General features: G+C 35.8%; 1 protein-coding gene across 18 annotated transcripts in view; it reads right to left on the reverse strand.

Moving 5' to 3' along the window:
• DLG1 (discs large MAGUK scaffold protein 1) overlaps positions 1–17,793 on the reverse strand; it is a 163,247-nt gene that overhangs the window by 47,631 nt on the left and 97,823 nt on the right. For 11 of the 18 annotated variants that reach the window (XM_055723796.1, XM_055723797.1, XM_055723795.1 and 8 more), the window contains 7 exons: positions 15,185–15,238; positions 11,554–11,604; positions 10,422–10,546; positions 8,912–9,081; positions 8,109–8,245; positions 5,492–5,636; positions 87–213 (listed from right to left, as the gene is read on the reverse strand). In XM_055723796.1, the coding sequence (XP_055579771.1) occupies positions 87–213; positions 5,492–5,636; positions 8,109–8,245; positions 8,912–9,081; positions 10,422–10,546; positions 11,554–11,604; positions 15,185–15,238 (809 nt within the window). Of the gene's footprint in view, positions 1–86; positions 214–5,491; positions 5,637–8,108; positions 8,249–8,911; positions 9,082–10,421; positions 10,547–11,553; positions 11,605–15,184; positions 15,239–17,793 lie in introns of all 18 variants that reach the window. The other 7 variants (XM_055723794.1, XM_055723790.1, XM_055723792.1 and 4 more) reach the window with 1 other exon arrangement.

Consider the following 17,793-nt stretch of genomic DNA (forward strand, 5'->3'; position numbering starts at 1 on the left):
CAGTATTCAACAGTATTTTGCCCACAAATGCCTCCTACTGCTTCCCTGGTTAACTACTTTGACATGCAGCTTTTTTTATTCATTACCTGGTAATCTCATCATCTCCAAGCATTCCCTTGGGAATTGGTGAATATCGCCCTGGTGATGCTGGGGGCAGGGACTGTCCCAAATAGGCAGATGGAGTGATATGGTTATCCACTGGCTGAGAATAAGCTTCATAGAGGGAGGGGAAAAAAAAATAAGCATTAAGGCAATAAGGAAAAAGAGCTGGATGAAATGAAATATTGCAATTAGAGACCTCTTCTAAAACCAAAATGTAACAGTTCAAATGATACATTATAAATAACATAGTTCTAAAATACTGTGTCACAACTACACATTCCCCAGTTTACTCACACTAAGTAAACAATATTTTTAGTTTGTGTCTCACATAAACCTTTTTTTAAAACAGACACTGTGGATAGCTGAAGCCCATAAGGGCACTCTGGAGATTCATCTGTTTTTAAAGTTGTCTTTAACTTGACTTAAGTCAATTAAGAATTTCAGTTTCTTAAAATCGCTATGTTGAAGCACCAGTGAAAAATAAAACATTTTAATGTTACACTTCCAAACTGCCAAGCTGCCTACCTCTTTCTATTCAATGCTTTGATGCAGAGCATCCTAGCATCTCCAGAATACTCCAGGCCATTCTGACTAACAGGTCTGAACAAAATGGAATGTTAACATTTCTTAGACACTGAACAAACCCATCTTTAATAGCACAGGTGCTGGTAGTGAGGCTACTCTGGGCTCAGCCGACAGCACACATTAGGAAACAAAGGTAGAATTAGTCTACCTCCCATTCTTCAAGGTAAGAGGCATCAATTTACTGAAAGGAGTAAACAAGCCAGTGCCAAAAAAATCTCAACTGTACTGTAATTGCCAGTTGCCTTATTCACAGGTTCATTCATTAAAACTAGAAAGAAGTATTAAAAAAGGATTTATCCTGTGCATGAAGTGCGTATGTTTTACCTAAGCCATAACACACATGCTAGAAAAATCTAGCATCTTAGTGATTTCTATTGATGGAAAATATTCTACAATTCCAGTACAGCTGTTCCAATAAATAATTAAGAGGGTGCATTAGATTTCCAAGTTAAGCACATCAATTTTAAGTGTTTATTCACCAGATGTAGTCATACCCACTGTCTCCTATTACAAAGCATATTCTAAAACCGAAAATCTTTTTGCTGCTATAGGTGCTTCAACATTTGAGGCTTAAACATGGAGGATGGGGACACTTCACAGATTCAAAATTATTTAGATTTGCCAGTCTCTCTTTGCTCTTACTTGCTTACTGCATGATGTGGTACCTGAACTTTGTGAAGTTACGCTAAACCCAAAGCTTTTTAACTGAATAGCCATGACACAGATTGTAGAAGAGACCTGTATATTCTCCTTTTTTCTTTTTCTTTTTAAACCACTGGCAGAACATTTGCATCATATACAAATTTCAAGAGTATTTTTATGTGAAAGACTTACTAAATAGCCAGCTTTCAAACCACCCAATCTGTGCTGGATTGCTTCTGTATTATTCTGGATTCCTAGTAAGCCTGTGTGCAGTAAATTCCATACATATATCACATCAACATTGCCTTACCCTGATCAATGGTCTAATAAAAGACATACCAAGCCAGACAGGGAACAACCTAAACATCTGGTATCATACCTGATTAGCCGGATTGCTTCTTATTCTTTAAAGCTTTGTCACAGTATTAGAATTTTTCAGTTTTCTAAAGTGTTTTCAGCAAGCATTAAAATCTACTGCTAACCGTTTACGTAGTTCAAAAGCAGTAAGCTGATAAAGTAATTAAGTGTGTTAGTCTGACACACCAGCCCTCAGCAAGTTGCATGCTCTGGTCTGGGACTCTGCAGAACTTTTGGAAATTGCAACTCTGGATTCACAAGCAGTTTCAGCAAAATTCAGAATCTGGGTGCAAGAGGCAGCCTGTCCCCTTCTACATCACAGGCAAAAAGAAGCTTCCTCAAGTTAGCTGCATGAGGTCTACAGCAAAGAGAACACTGCTTTTGCTAAAACCAAATGATCAACAAAAGCATTCATATCTGAGAATTCCCTAATTAGGAGCTGTTCAAGACACATGACTCCTAAAACCATTTTTCAGAACAGCTGTAAAATCATGTACATTGCACCTGCATCCCTGCAGGGATTTGAAGACTACAGATCCCACTATTTAATTCTCTCTGTCTTCCCTGGCACTGGTAACAAGATTTGGACAGTTTACGTCAATTTCAAAAGTTGGTTTTTAGCCACACTGGAGTTTTGGCAACAGATTTTCACAATGATCACCAAACCATACAGCAATATTTACTTTTTAATGGAAAAAATGTATCTTTTAATGTAACTGTACATTTCCATGTCCTTTTACGTACTTTTTGTTTAAAGCAAGTGATACTTTAAAAAATGACTACTGTACATATAGTTAATTTGGTTTTCCTCAAAAAATTTTACAGCTAAAGCACAAAAAAATGGAACGCAGCTTTACGAGTTCTTTTCCAAGTAGTGGAAAATGGATTTTGATTGAAAAAAGCTAACAACTGTAGCACAGTATAGCAGCTCTGTACATTCTGTTCATGCACTAAATATTCTCATTTCACAAAATGAATTTCCAATTGGTTTTAACAAGTCAGTGGCAGCTATAATGATGCATATTTTACAGGAAGCAATTATATTTTTCATAACAAATTCTACATTTATTGACTTGCATTACTTTTAATTTGATTGTTTTTAAGGTTCCTAAATCTTTTAACCACATCATGTTCAGAAACACACATACCATCCAATAGTGTCACATACTCTTATTTTTTAGATTTTGTATCCTTTCACCGTATAACTAAAACCCAAGCTATCAAGCAATATAACAGTTTATTATTTCAGACATGTAGAGAGCTCTACGTCAGCACTGACTACATTAATAAAGTTCTGCATATGCTATTTGCTCAGAGAGGTCAGGTCCTTTCTCAAGACTGGTGGTATTCTCGGCGCTACGGAAGCAAACCTAAAAGGCATATGGAGCTCCCACAAAGCCACGTGCCTGTGTCTTTCCTAAAACTGTCTTACCTGGAGATTATACCTGACAAGTATTCATGAGGAACACGATAGAAGTTTAGACCTGATTTAGGATTAATTTGCCTTTTATTTCTAGGTCCAAGTAAGTATTATTACTGATGTAACTGATAGGATGAATGGAAAATTACATGCCTAAAATGAACTTGTTTTGACAGGAAAAGTCGAAGACTGTCAAGGAGAAATTCCATCTCCAAATCCACCCCTCTCCCCCCTTGACATAACACAGTTCTACAAAAAAAGGAAATGGAAGAATTCCTATTATTTCCCTGTTATCTGCAAACTGAAGACACCAATCACAAGTACAGACTGTAAAATGGGAAATAAAATTAAAACTTTATTATCATTTACTGTTATTCTGTATTCTTCTCTTCTTATACTTATGCCATTGAAGGAACAATAAGGCATTTATGTCTCCAGTGAGGAAACTGATTGTTTCCTACTTTGCAGTATTTTAGTTCTCAGGGTGAAAATACTGTACCAATGCATGCACATACACACAATGGAAAAATACTTTAGAACTGACTAGGAGTCAAAAATACATCATTAATAACGTCTTGAAAGGAAGGCTGTATAAGCAGCACGTCCTCTGTCTCTCAAAAACTGTGTAGTCACTTTGCCGATTCTGATATTCTACAATACGCACTGTAAAAGGTAACACCAGTGTTTTTAAATAGCAAGTTCTAGATCTTAGCGATATTTCAACTGAATAACTTTAAAAGCATTTATACCAAGAAGTTACTGGACATTTGTTCCAGGAACCATTTAATGACCAACTTTTATATATAGATTACTGGGCCATTTTAAACTCCCCTCTGACATATGACCTACTACAGAAGACTAATACCTATGATTAACAAATGCACAAATCTGTTTAGCTGCCAATGGTGCTAGCCAGCTGGGTGGCTTCAGTCCACAGGACCATCCCACCTACAGTGCTGCTGTTCCTCTGCATACCATGAACACAGGGATTTTTTTGTTGAATTTCCATGTTTCCTATACTGTAAGTTCCATGTCTCAGAGTCTGGATGCCACATAAGCGAACAGTACGCAAAAGGGAACGCGTTCAGAAAGATCAATCTTTCATAATTGCATTCTTCCTGAGTCAGAAAATAGAGATCAGGGTAGAGTAACTGTTTAAATTAGCAATCTGCACCTCAAGGGTTAAAAGGAAAAAAACCCCACAGAAGCAACAGAACAGGCATAGCAATCAACGATTCTGGACTGTCAAGGGCTGCGGTCAAACTCTGATCGCCCATACACATACCAGTCTCCAGAGCTACTGCACGCAACCCTGAGCTATTTTTTCCACATTCATTCCCTGCTAAATGCTCTGGTCTCAGACAGCCCCAACTCTTCTTTAACAAGATTTTCAACATCAACTTCCCCCACAGGCAGCCAGAAACTGTTCACTCACTCTGATAAATATCAAATGACCAAGGTCAATTGTCAGCACTAAGTGCACATCGTTGGCAGGATGTGTACTCTCCTCAATAAATACTGCCATAAATCAGAATCTCAGAAACCTCTTGATCAAATGTTCCTTGATTCAGACACTAACCCCAAAGAAATATCAAATGATTCAATTATCTACATGGATGCTAACTTATTGTGTCCCATCTTTTGCACCATCAGACCACCTGACAAGACGTATTACTGTGTGGCTAGTACTCTTATTACAGGAGTACTAAAAAAGCCAGATTTTGCAGAAAACCTAGATACTGAAATCTGTGAACCAGGTTTTTTAAACAGTTCTTCAGTATCCTTAAGCTCTAAATTTTAAATCCCCATCACCAGGGAAAGTAAGGCAGCCCTACAACTAAACTAGACCAGTTCCAGACAGAAAGTCTTGAAGACAACCAAATTCTGAATTTGGTGTTTTGTGGACTTTTGAATGAACCACCATGCTCACAAAAGTTAGCATAGTGAGCAATCCACTTCATGTTCTGCAGACAGCACAGATAGCAAGCCAGTTAATACTGTGCGCTGTGCTTTTGGATGTTTCCGATAAACTCGGTGCTCATTTCACAGGACGCATCATCCACGCAGTGCATTTGTCTGTTACTCTTCACAGCCACCAGGACAATGAGGCACATGTTCTCGTACTCATCAGCAAGATCAGAAACATCAAGTCACTAGGACTAGGCCCCATCAGTCACGGAAACATACTAAAAGCCCCATTGTTGCTGTTTTTTCAGTACACAAACTGCAGTATATAGTTTTCCTAATTAATCAACTTTCTCGTATCACATTTTCACACTGCATAATTTTAAAAGTTTGAAACTGTTAAAATACTAAAAATGGAGCATGTTGAAGCCTTAAAGAAAAAAAAAAAAAAATTAAATCACAAAGATAAGCTGAACTTACAGTTTGTGATGTCAGGAGGGGCATAACTATCATTCATGAACATGCTGGTGGGTTTTGCAACTTTCAAATAAACAAAGTCTGATGTGTTTTTTAAGGCAGTCACTGCTTCTTCATGAGTAACTTCTTCTAAGCAAACACTGTTCACCTAAAGAGAAAAAAATTAAAATTTTCATAGGACACTCACTGAAAGCTTTTGGAGCACTCTGGCATTAAACTTATTAGGATTCGTGCACCACAGACATAACAAGCTATATGAAAGTTATATGAGATGCTTTGTAGTGCTGTGCATGCACAATCACAGCACTGAGACAGTGTGTTACTGCAAGCATCCAAGAGAAGAAAGTTTCTTCTAGCAAGAATAAATCCTACGTGATCTTGTCATGACATAATTAAGTTCTAGGCATTATAATGGGACAACATATTCTTGCAAGAGGTCAAAAGTAGGGATCAAAATTGGAGAAAATCCCAAAGTAACTGATTTACATGTCAAGTAACAAGAACTAGTTTACAGGTAATTTTTTTAACTATTGCTATTAAAGTGAAACACTAGCACTTCAGTTTAAAAAATAATTTTAAAATCCTTTAACAGTTAGTATCTCATATAAAGCCTTAGTACATTGCGTTGCTGACCCTCTCTTCCATATTCTGAAGAAGGAAGTAACTTCTGCAGATAAATCCAGCCAAAATGGGAAATAAGGCCTGTACGGCACTGAACCTGAGGGACCAAAGACACTTTCCTCTGTTTGATTACTTAACTTTATAAACTGTGCAAAAACAATTGGGTCTATCAATTGTATTTTGTGGAGAAAAAGCTCTACTGCCTAAATATATTCTTTTTATCTGTATTTTCTAAAAGTTTCCTTAAAGTTTTCTAAAAGCCCTTAAAAAGCTTTAAAAGCCCCTTTTTTTTGTGGTGTTTTAAAAAAAAAAAAAAAACAATAACAAAAACAAAACAAAACACAGATATAAATTTCTGCCACTCCTGATGACCGAAAAGTCATTTTGCAGTGCACTGGTAATTGCAGTGCCGCCTGAAGACACAGGCAGAAAGTTACATTCTGCAGAATATGGGAGCTTATCTCTACATTAGTGACTATAGCTTCGACTAAAGTGAAATTCAACTAATCAGAATATATTATAGATGACATTTTACTCACTTCTTTCCTAAACTAATTAACTGAGGGAATGACTACAGATTCAATAAACCAGGACGTTGTATTTACTGTATGAAATAGCACAGTGCCTATGCTCCTTGCGTCTCTGGAGTGTCTGGTATTAATCAAGAGCTACTTTATCCATTAAAAAAATTTGCCTGATGAAATTAAATTAAGTCATACTGAACAAATTAAACTGTTGCACAAGTTTGATATTTCTAACAAAAATTCCTTAAAATCTTGCATATGTTATAAGCAAGTTCGCATGCAATTTTTTTGTACATGTGACAAATTTTAACACTGGAAAGCAGTTTGCCATTAAAAGAAAGCTTGCCAGTGCCTTTGCGTTGTGAGAAAGTCCTATAATCCAAACACTTCCTATCACGCTGATTTTAAAACTTAAAAACATCAACTATTAACAGCACTATCATCAAGCAGCTGGATATTTGGGTTTTTGAATTCGCATGGCATATGAAGGTGTGTATTTATTGTGCAGCTAATAGTAAACAATACGTTATCTCTCTTTTTTCCTCCTAGTTCTCATGTAAGGATTTGCTCATGTCTTGAGCTGGTTTCACAGAACTATCCATTGTAACACCAAGATATCATTCCTAATACTTAAAAAAAGCAGGATTTTTTTTTTAGATAAAGGGATAAGCCCAGGATTCTTTAAGTTCTCCCAACTCTGTATTTGTAACTAACTTATCCGAAAACGCTTTTTACAGATGGGATTCTCTGCACTAAATGTTTAGGATGTTTAGGCAGTTTCTTACTGTTCGAAGAGCAATCAAAGCACATATTCTGTTCTCCTGTACTCCTGAGTACAGATGTACTCAGAGCTCTTACAGAAGCAGATGCTGCCTGGCAGAGGTATGAGGGCAGAGCAATTAGACCTTACAAGGTGCTGAGTTCACAATTCAAATTCATTCAGAATTTCCTGGCTCTGGTTCTTGTTTTTCTAGCTGGACAACTAGATTTACAGACGGAATTTAAGGAAGTTGAAATTTGTTTTTACTTCGTGAACAGAAAATTCAACTTTCAAAAGCATTACAAACACTGAAATCCAGCATAAGCAGCAGTTTCACTACAGGCTGGCCAGCCACCAGTCCGTGGAGTTCCTTTCCATTCTTTTCTGAGAAGAGAAACAATCCCATTGTATGCTGGTTTACAGTCCCATCACTCAGCTCCCAGAAAAATAATAGCAGGCATGAGAAATAAACATTCTGATTAATACAGGTTTTGCATGAAACATTGGGCTGAGGAACAGATTTCAGATTTTCTGATGAGATGGTGGTGAACATTGCAGATTTCATTTTTATCACTGATTTTCTGGCAATACCAATTTTTTTTACTCATTTCTATGAAATCACATTCCACTGGCATGCAGCTCAGCCACAAAGTGAACCATGCCCTTACTGGGCCTAAAAGTGAATTACTATTAGAAAAATGCAGCTCTTACTTACAGCTAAGAGTTTGTCCCCAATCTGAAGTTTGCCATCTTTATGTGCTGCCCCACCTTCAATGATTTTGGTTACATAGATGCTGTTGTCTCCAGGTATATGCTGATTTCCTACACCACCAGCAATACTGAAACCAAGACCTGCTTGAAGATAAAGTCATTACTCAACAAACCTTTTAGCATTCATAACATTTGAATTATTATATAAATAATAATGCTATTTGTATCACGCATACTCATACACATATGTAAAAATATTAGGCTCTGGCTGAAGCAATACTGGATGCCTTTCCAAGTGAACTCATAGTTTTCCAGAAAGTTCTGGAAAAGACCTAACATTTACAGAAGTTCTGAAAATTAAAAGCTAAATTATTTAGTTCGTGCCCTGTGAAAGATGTACACAGCAGAGCTATATCATCACCACTGATACTTAAAGAACCACTGTCCAACATTTACCCTTACAGAACCAAATAATACTTCCTCTAAATGGTTTTTAATCTCTCAAAGATCCTTTCTCAGTAATTCAATTAAATATTTTACTCTTGTATATAACGTACTTATTTAGTAGATACTATCAGAAACACATTTTTTTTATCATTTGAAAGACAAATATGCATTCTACAAGAACAGTTTCAAGACACACGGATGAAAATGCAGAAGCATTTGAGAGGCCATTATCTTATTTTTCATTATTCTGCATTTCCCACAACTTCACATGCAAGGTACTATTTTATTTTGAAAAATAAATGCAGAAGTCTATCATCAACTCTTTCTTCGTGAAAAAGAAGCTTTATACTTCCTACGTACCTTTAGGACCTTTTACAAGTTTGATTTCCACTATTTTTTCTGTGACTGGTTTTCTTCTTTTGACATACAATCGCACAATTGATCCCGCTTCTTTCAATGCTTCTACTGCTTTGCTGTGTGTCACATCACGAACATCCACTTCATTTACTCGTAGAATACAATCATTAACCCTAGAGACAGCAACATTCATGTTCAGCTGTTGTGTTACAGCAGAGCGCACACATTAGGAGTCTAATTTTATCTACAATATGCTAACATACATGTTAACACATTAAGATACAAAGATTTTGCTCCAAAATTATACTGATTCAAGACAATGTTCTAAAATTCATTATTAGTGCTTAAAAGTAAAACAAGGACCACTAGAAAACATTTAATGGAAATATTTTGTTCACAGCCTAAGAGGACACCATCTTATATATGTTTCATTCAAGCAGCATTTTGAACAGAGCTTTGTACAAACTACCTTTCATTTAGAGCTACAAGAACTAAAAAAAAAGGAATCAGAGACTAGGAGGCACACAATGAAAACACACTGGTTTTAAGCCATGATATGAATAAGCCAACCTCCGTTCCTGCTTTTCACAAGCCATTTCAGTGCTGGCATTCCACTCCATTTAACAAGTTGCTGTAGTAACACTAAGCTCTCATTACACTAAGTACAATGCCTGACCCACCTGTCACCATGTCCTGCCAGATGTAGCTCTGGCAATGGCCAACAAGCTAAAATAAAGCCATGAAATAAGCTTATTAGGACTAAAAACCATAACGCATCAGGCATTTGCACCAAAAATGATAGGGCAACTTCTTGACAACACAATAGAAAAAAAGCTGGTCCTACAATCAGATGTGGGGTTTTTCCACACAGTGATACAGGAGACTTAAAAGACTGTTCTGGATTAGAAAAGTAACTCATTAGTGCAATTTGTTGTTAACTCCTAACAGTACTCTTCAAAGGAAGTTGAAAATATCACTTGCTACCACCTAGTAATACGCCAACATTTCCTCACTAGGAATAAATAGTAGTATCAGTCAACAATTAAATAAGAAAATGGGGTATACTGGAGAAGGAGTACTCTATTAGTTTAAACAAAAAGTACTGCTTTTGAAGCTGTGTAGTATCTTTGAAAATTTAAGACACAGAATTATACCAAGCATAAAAGAGGGTTGTTACTAAGCTCAACTGTCTTACAGATCAGAAAATCTGCACATGGATAATGAAGAGCTACCTATCCTGTTATAGAATATACAGCATAATCAATTTATAACACTGAATAGAAAAGATAAAGTTCACTTAATTTCACTTAACTATATATTTTATTGGTTGGGGAAAAAATAAAAATGGTCCACTCAAATATTTTTCATTATTTAGAAATACTTCTGCAAGAAAAATTTACTTAACACGTAATGTAGCATGATAAAACTACTAAAAGTAACAGAAAGTTTGCTATCCACTGTTTGAAAACATAATAATAAACATTTAGCAACCCAACACAGAAAGTCATCATACCGTAATCTTCCATCTTGTGCAGCTGCACCCCCGGCTATAATTTTTGTAATGAAAATACTTGAATCATCCCCAATATGTGGGTTGTCTGTACCACCTGCAATGCTAAAGCCAAGTCCTGAATTTCCCTAAAGGTAGAGGGGAAAAAAAATTTACACATTTCTTTTGGGGGGAAAAGATATTCTAGTATATAGAACCAAATCTATATAATTTTCACTGATAAAAAATATTAAAAGACAATTTAAGCAGTATACTACACACAACCATATGTAAGATGTAATTATACTTTTTTTCATAGAACATAAAATCATTGTGTAACTGTGAGATACAGTTCCAACCCCACAGCACTCTCATTGAAGCGAGCTGGATAAACTAGATAAAAGCTTCCCTCTCTCGTGAGCTAGATCTTTGAGATATTCGTACAAATATTTGTTCCTCATTAAATTACTAGTGCTAAATTATTTTTTCCAGAGAAGTCCCCAAGTCATTTGTGTCACGTATGTAATACCATCTTAACAGATGCAGAGATTCAGAGTGAGATTTTCTCTTTAAGGTTTCTTGACCTTACTGTCACCTGCAAGACCACTTCACCCTCGCAGTAACTGCCAGAACTGCACAAGTATCAAACACAACCATAACAGTGTAGCTCAAGCGCCAAGACGGATCTCAACATTGTACACCTAACAAAGCAAGGTATATGACAAGGCGTCACTTGCAATCTCAACTGGAAACCTGAACATCAACATAAAACTTAATGGTATAAACAAAAGCCTCTCATAAATGGCAATATAGGAAATGAAACCATAATTTGTGCTGTTACTCTCTATGAGCCTAGATAATTAAATGCATGCAGCATGTCTCAGGGAGATCCTTCCCCCATTTTACTCTTAATGGTCAAAGATAATAATAAAAGCTCCTATTCCTGCTTCAGGAACTGGTTGTGTATTTTTCTTTCTTTAGGTTAAATAATCTACCTAAAGAAAATAAAAAAAAAAAAACCCAAAAACAAAAAAACAGTAAGAATTGGTTTGGATTTTTGGATTGCCATCTAGCAGTATGAAGATGTTATTATTTCTTCTTTAAGTTCCACAAGCCCCATCTAAAACAGAGTACAGAAATACATTTATCATGTTACCCTTTCAAGCGTAATTTCTTCATACTCGTAATCTGCATCTGTGCCATTGACCTATAAAGAAAAAAAAGTGAGACTTACTGAGAATTTTACACTTTACATGACTGTTTGCTCAGCTGGCGGTTTACTCCCACCAAATCTCAGGTGATTCATAGTGACCACTGAGCTCAGAGGGGACGTGTGATTTCTCACACTGCTCTGTGCATGAATCAGACACTCCTTTTGTATGAGGTTAAAAGTTAAACTCATTTAATTTCAGAGAGCAGACTATGCTACACAGAAACTGTAGAACAGAGGCCCTCTGCTTCTGATTGCCAGAAAAAAATAGTTGCTTTTAGGATCCTCAGATGTTCCTCAGGCCATACAGCAAGTTGAAACTGAGAAAAAAAGGAAGGAGTCATGAGGTAGACAGGAAATTGTACAGAAAAACAGAGCAGTATTTTCAAACTGTGGTTCCTCACAGAGCAGAGAAAAATCAAAGATTGATGCTTTATACCATTTCTCACTAGAATGTTTATATTACTATTTATGTGACACATACAAGATCAACATATTAAAACAGGATCAAAACCAGAAGAGTTTAGAAGAATATTTTATAAAGGTAGATAAAAACGCCAAATACTGGAAGTAAGTTAGAAATTACACCCACATTCTTTGCTGTCTATAGAACTAATAGAGAATCAAGTAACAGAAATAGCAAATAGCTACATTAAATTAAAACAAATACCTAAAAGTACCATTAACTGGGTTTTTTTTTTTAGTTACTAAGGTATCTTGGAACTCAAATTCTTTCCTTCACAGGTACCTACAGCAGCACATACAACATGCAGCTACAGGCAATTTTCTATTTCAAGCCTTTTTGGATGAAATATTTAACAAGATAAGAAATCACATTTATAGTATTATTTTACACATCATCTTGTCTATTCCTAAGATATTCTATATCTGGTAATCTTCTGTACTCTTAACATACTATTGAAAATTTTATAAAGATAAAAACTATATTTATATAAGGAAGTATTTTAACATCTGCACAATTTTCTAGCAGATAATTTTAAAAGGGACGTTAAATTCACCCTAAACAAAATTAAGATCACATATACTTAATTCCTTATATGTTTATTTGAAAAATTTAAAAGGTCCAAAAATTGAAGATGCCACAACTTTCACAGGCTGTCTAATCTCAAGCTCATTTATCCCTCAGTAGTTTTTTCCCTCAATCTGTAATTATATCTCCATACAATACAATAGAGGCCATGTCCACTCCAGACATAACAGATTATCTTCTTTGTGCAGTACCTCAAAAATTATTATGTCCTTAGTAGTTTGTTCAATGGAAAAGATACAAAAGATACCGTGGTTTTACCACGTGATATTTCTCCATTAAAAAAGGAAAAGGTCTTGACCTTCTGAATACATGAAACTGTATCCATTGCTGCACCAACTGTGATCAAGAAGTTCTTATGTTAGCTTAGTGCTTGTGCTATTATCCACAAGAATGACAATATGTGCTAACTGCACCAGTCATCCAGCACTACAGTACCTGGGAAACGGTTCTTGATGACCAATCAATATGTGGCTTTTTTTTTTTTCTTTTAAAGAAATCATAAGGACAAGCAAAAATTTCCCTATCCATTACCATTAAGCAAAACAAAGCCATTCCTAAAGTCTCTTCTTGTTTATTTCCATGTACAAAGCTCTGTAATACAGTTTTAAACTACCATCTACACAAAGAGGAGCAAATAAGAACCTCTATTTTTATCTGCTACTTTAGCTCAGTTCTGTAGTCCCTTTTTTTTCTTCCTTTTTTTTAATTTACCTTTGATTTTATCTAACAAACTGAGCATTAACAGAGACAGGAGCAAGAAAACATCAAATGATAAAAATCACTGTCCTATTCTACTTTTTGCAAGTTTTGAAGTGATCTCAGATCCGCTAAGCTAACCTCTATTTGCAGGGACTTCTCCTGGATGAAGGAAGTTCAATACTGTAATTAACTACAGCAATCTTCCTTGAATCTGAAAACCTATTAGAAGTTCAGCAGAATCTGGTTAGAGATTTTTGGCTGTACTGAAGTTAGTTTGGTATGGTTAAGCTTTCCACATGCCACCATCTTCAGTTTTGTCTGTATTTCCTTGGGCTCTTGCCAAGAATAAAAAAATATGCTTCTTTGTGGTGGTTTGGGTTTTTTTTCCCCCCATCCCAGTTTGAGTTCTAAGAGGGGGCACTTCCTCCGCAGCTTTATGATTTAGGTAATAAGAGCTATGTTCTTCACCACTTGTTCCTTGATAACTTTCTAGATTAGTATTTTGCCTTTTTTTTTCCAATAGAAAAAGCTTTAATTGTTAAGGTTTTTGTAGATTATTGATGCAGTTACCTAACAAGTACAATTTTACATTTTTTTTACATACTTATTGCTTAACAATACCATTAGCTACTTGGGAACCTAGAAAGACATTCCCTTACTCAAATTCCTATGCTTACAGACTAGATTAGATTACAGATAATTACGGGAAAACTGGTAATTTAGATAGCTTTTGAGTGTCAGTTTTTTCTGTTAATGCTACTTTCTCTTCTTATTTCTACTATCTACTGTTCTCCATGTGACCTTATCAGACAGAGCCTTCTGAAATGTGAATACATATTTACTAATCACTTTTCTTCTTGGTTTAGTTTGTGTGTGCAGGGAGACACCTCACCTTCAGCAAGATTTTCTACACTGTATCTGCATCACATCAATAAGAGGGCCACAAACTTCAGGCTACTGCTGTGATCTTTTAGTCAGAGGCATCATTATTACACTTGGGACTCATTTATGAGCCAATTATGTCACAGTACAGATCTTTTGTCTTCTGCTCGAAGTGTTAATTCACACTTTTGTTTGTCTTATTACAGCGGCTGTCTAGCAGTTTTGCTAAGTTATGAATGCTTTTGACAAGGACAGGATTTACTCCTCACTTGCCAATATCGGTACTTAAACAAAGTAAAACCAACTAGTACAGGCATTAAGACTGTTCAGGAAAATTACTACTTTTTGTAGTTACTAAAGTAATTACAGGAGGAAGGTAGGGGAAAATTCAGACCTGGAACTATGCCAAACTTACATACGTCCCAAAGCCTCTGAAGTCTATCAGTCAGTGGTATTCATATCACAAAACACACACTGCCAAATACAAATTTTAGCCTCCCTATAACTACACTTATTACCTTAATGTTTCAAACAGAACCAACCCATTTTTATGAACATTCAGGCACTAAAATCTTAAGTATAGCCACTGCATGAAGAAGTGTTTTTATGAGATGTGCAACAGAAACAGCACATTAAATATTAAAGCATCTGCCTGCACAGTTGAAGAAACAGATTGTCCTCTGAACACTGAACCACTGAAACCTCAGTGGTGTTTTGCACTGTCACACACCGGTCCTTAACACAGAACCTTGCACCTGCAATCTACAACTTCTTTTCATGAAACAGCTATTTAAGGACAAGGACATCAAATAACCATCAGGACAGCTGACAAAATCAAGTACCTTCAAAGAGGTAAAATAGGTTTTACTAAATAACAACAGACCTACACAACTACATACATAAAACGTTATCTACAGTTATAATTTAAAGCAAGTATAGGCTTACGTATGTTGGAGTCTCCAAAGAATCTGTATTCACCAGCACTGGAGGGGGATTTGCCTTTAATAAAAGAATAATTCAAAAAATTATACAGCATCATAGAAAGCAATACTAGTGATAATTGTACAAGACTTAATTTGCTGTGTTTCTCAAAGTTCTGTTAAAAGGTAGCCTCCACCTGAGAATCTCAGAAATTCACCTTCAGAACACTTGTTTCTACCCTGAACAAATTGCTTTCACACCACAAAACCACACTCTTCCAAAACTCTGAGCTCATATTTTATATGCAAGTTTTGTCATTTATTATGTTGCATTTCAAAGGAAAACTGGGTCATGCTATCATTTGACATGATGTCAGTCACTCTAGTACTTGTGGTATGACATTCAGAAGGTGCTTTATCTTAAAACCATGTTTGATTCTTCTTTCTCCCTGCTAGGAAGATACACACACATACACAGCCCTTCAACATACAATACAGAAACTTAAGAGAAGTTATGGATGAAAGGATCTACAAAACTGACTTGTGAAAGAAAAACCACAGCAGACATTCATCTACTGCACAGCAGCTTGTGCTTCTATCAGAAAATTGTCATGGATTCACAAGCCACAAGCAGAGATTACTGCTACAGAACTATCGAAACAGTATAGCGTTCTTGCTGGTCAGGAACTTGTAGAATAAGCTAAAGCTCTTACTCTCTGATGTTACTGAGGTTGCAAATGCCACCAGTCTATACAGATTTATCTGAAACTATTTCAAATAAACAGATTTCCTATTTTTACATCAATTATCTGCATTTAAAATAGGCAGCATCTAGGCTGCTCTAAGGGTGTAAGTGCAATGCAGATATATTCCAGACTCCTCAATACTGTTGTGGTATTAAGTTCAACAGAACCTACAAACTCAGTGGAACAAAACAAAGTTCATCTCCTTACTGTTTTAATGAAGCTGAGGGGGGGTATGTATAAAAAAAATCCATTATCTTAAAAATTAAGATATTCTTTATCCTTTTTAAAAAAAAAATCTCTTACATGTGTGTATGTGTGCAGAAAGAAATACAGGGACAGTTGTAACAGGCTGCAATAGAAGCTAGTATTAAACTCATTCAAAGATGAGCTGAAGATCAAAAAAAAAAAAAGACAAATTAATCTATTCATATTCTGCATTTTAGTTTCATTATCATGACAACAATGTACTTTTGAGGAATTGATGATTTTTAAAAGCTCCCAAAAGCTGGGAAGTAAGCGATGACTCAGAACGTCCTTAACAAAAGACCGAGATGAATAACCTACCATCACTAGACAGGAATCATCAACCTGCTATCAGTTCGCTTTGTCAGAAATTAGGCCTGTATCATCTACTAAGTGCTAAAATCAGATGGTATCTACACAAGTTAACAGAACAGACTATTAAAAAAAAGGAAACAAGAAGGATGACACTGATGACTGTCAAAATGCCAAACACCCTTCTCACCCAGCAATTCTCTCAGCAGAAGCACAGGCACACTTTATGCAGTACAGATACCAAGTACTACTTACTAGTGTCATAACAAAAATCTGTTAATGAGACAGATATCAGACAGAAACAATGCTACCCCTCACAACCATTTTCTGCCATTACGTTACATTCCAATTTCTGCTTCTTATTCAAGTGCAAGTTCTATTAAAATAAAACCAAAATTAAAATCCTGTACTAAAAATACCAATCAATGAAATTATGTATCACCATCCCTGTTAAAGTTCTACAATTAACATGGTAGTCAGAAAAACAAAACAATATATTGTATTAAGAACCTCACTGAATATGAGGCATTAGGAGTATAATCTCCGCTGGATCTATAAGAGACCAGCATACATTTATTATTCTATTTGTGTATCAAATATGAGAAGATTTTTATTTTATAAACAGAAAATAAAACAAGGATTAACTTTGAAAGTTCAGTCACATTGCTTAAATTTCATTTAATTTTTCTAATTTGTTTTTCTTTAATATTAAGTTTCTGTAATATCCAAGTATATTCAACAGAAGTGCCTATGAAAGCTGGTTTCCCATGAATCTTTTTCTTGAGGCTGACAAGTGTTCTTTTAACATCTTAAAAAAAGACGAGAACTAGCTAAAAGCAAATTGCTATTAGTAGGTGAGGTTTCTATGTGAAGAGTATGTTTGAGACACAAACCAGCCAACCTATGCAAAAGATCTTCCATAAATTAAGTGGTTGTTCCTAACAGTCCTTCTGCATTTATCTGGATTACTGCATCAAGAAGCAGTAATTTACCGTCATTTCCCAGCAGGAAGGAGAAAAGCTTTGTGCAAGGTATGCCTGGACACAGCAATGACACAGGGCAACATCTCACTCAAAACGTCCAATGTTTTTGGAAGCAAGACCTGGTATTTCAGTCCGTTTTACAAGAGTTCTCCAAATTACCTAACACTTTCAAGCTTCGGTGCCAGGGCTTGTTCAAATATTTAAAAGCTATTTCACAAATTTGTGTACAAGCAGACTACGGACTTGCCTAAGGGATAAAGAGATTAACAAAACAGAGAGATCTATCTGCTGTACAAAAATGCATCTGCCAAATCCAAAGTAGATTATAACTTTCTATGGTATTTTCTAAT

Source organism: Falco cherrug, chromosome 11, assembly GCF_023634085.1.
Source record: "Falco cherrug isolate bFalChe1 chromosome 11, bFalChe1.pri, whole genome shotgun sequence".
NCBI lineage: Eukaryota > Metazoa > Chordata > Aves > Falconiformes > Falconidae > Falco > Falco cherrug.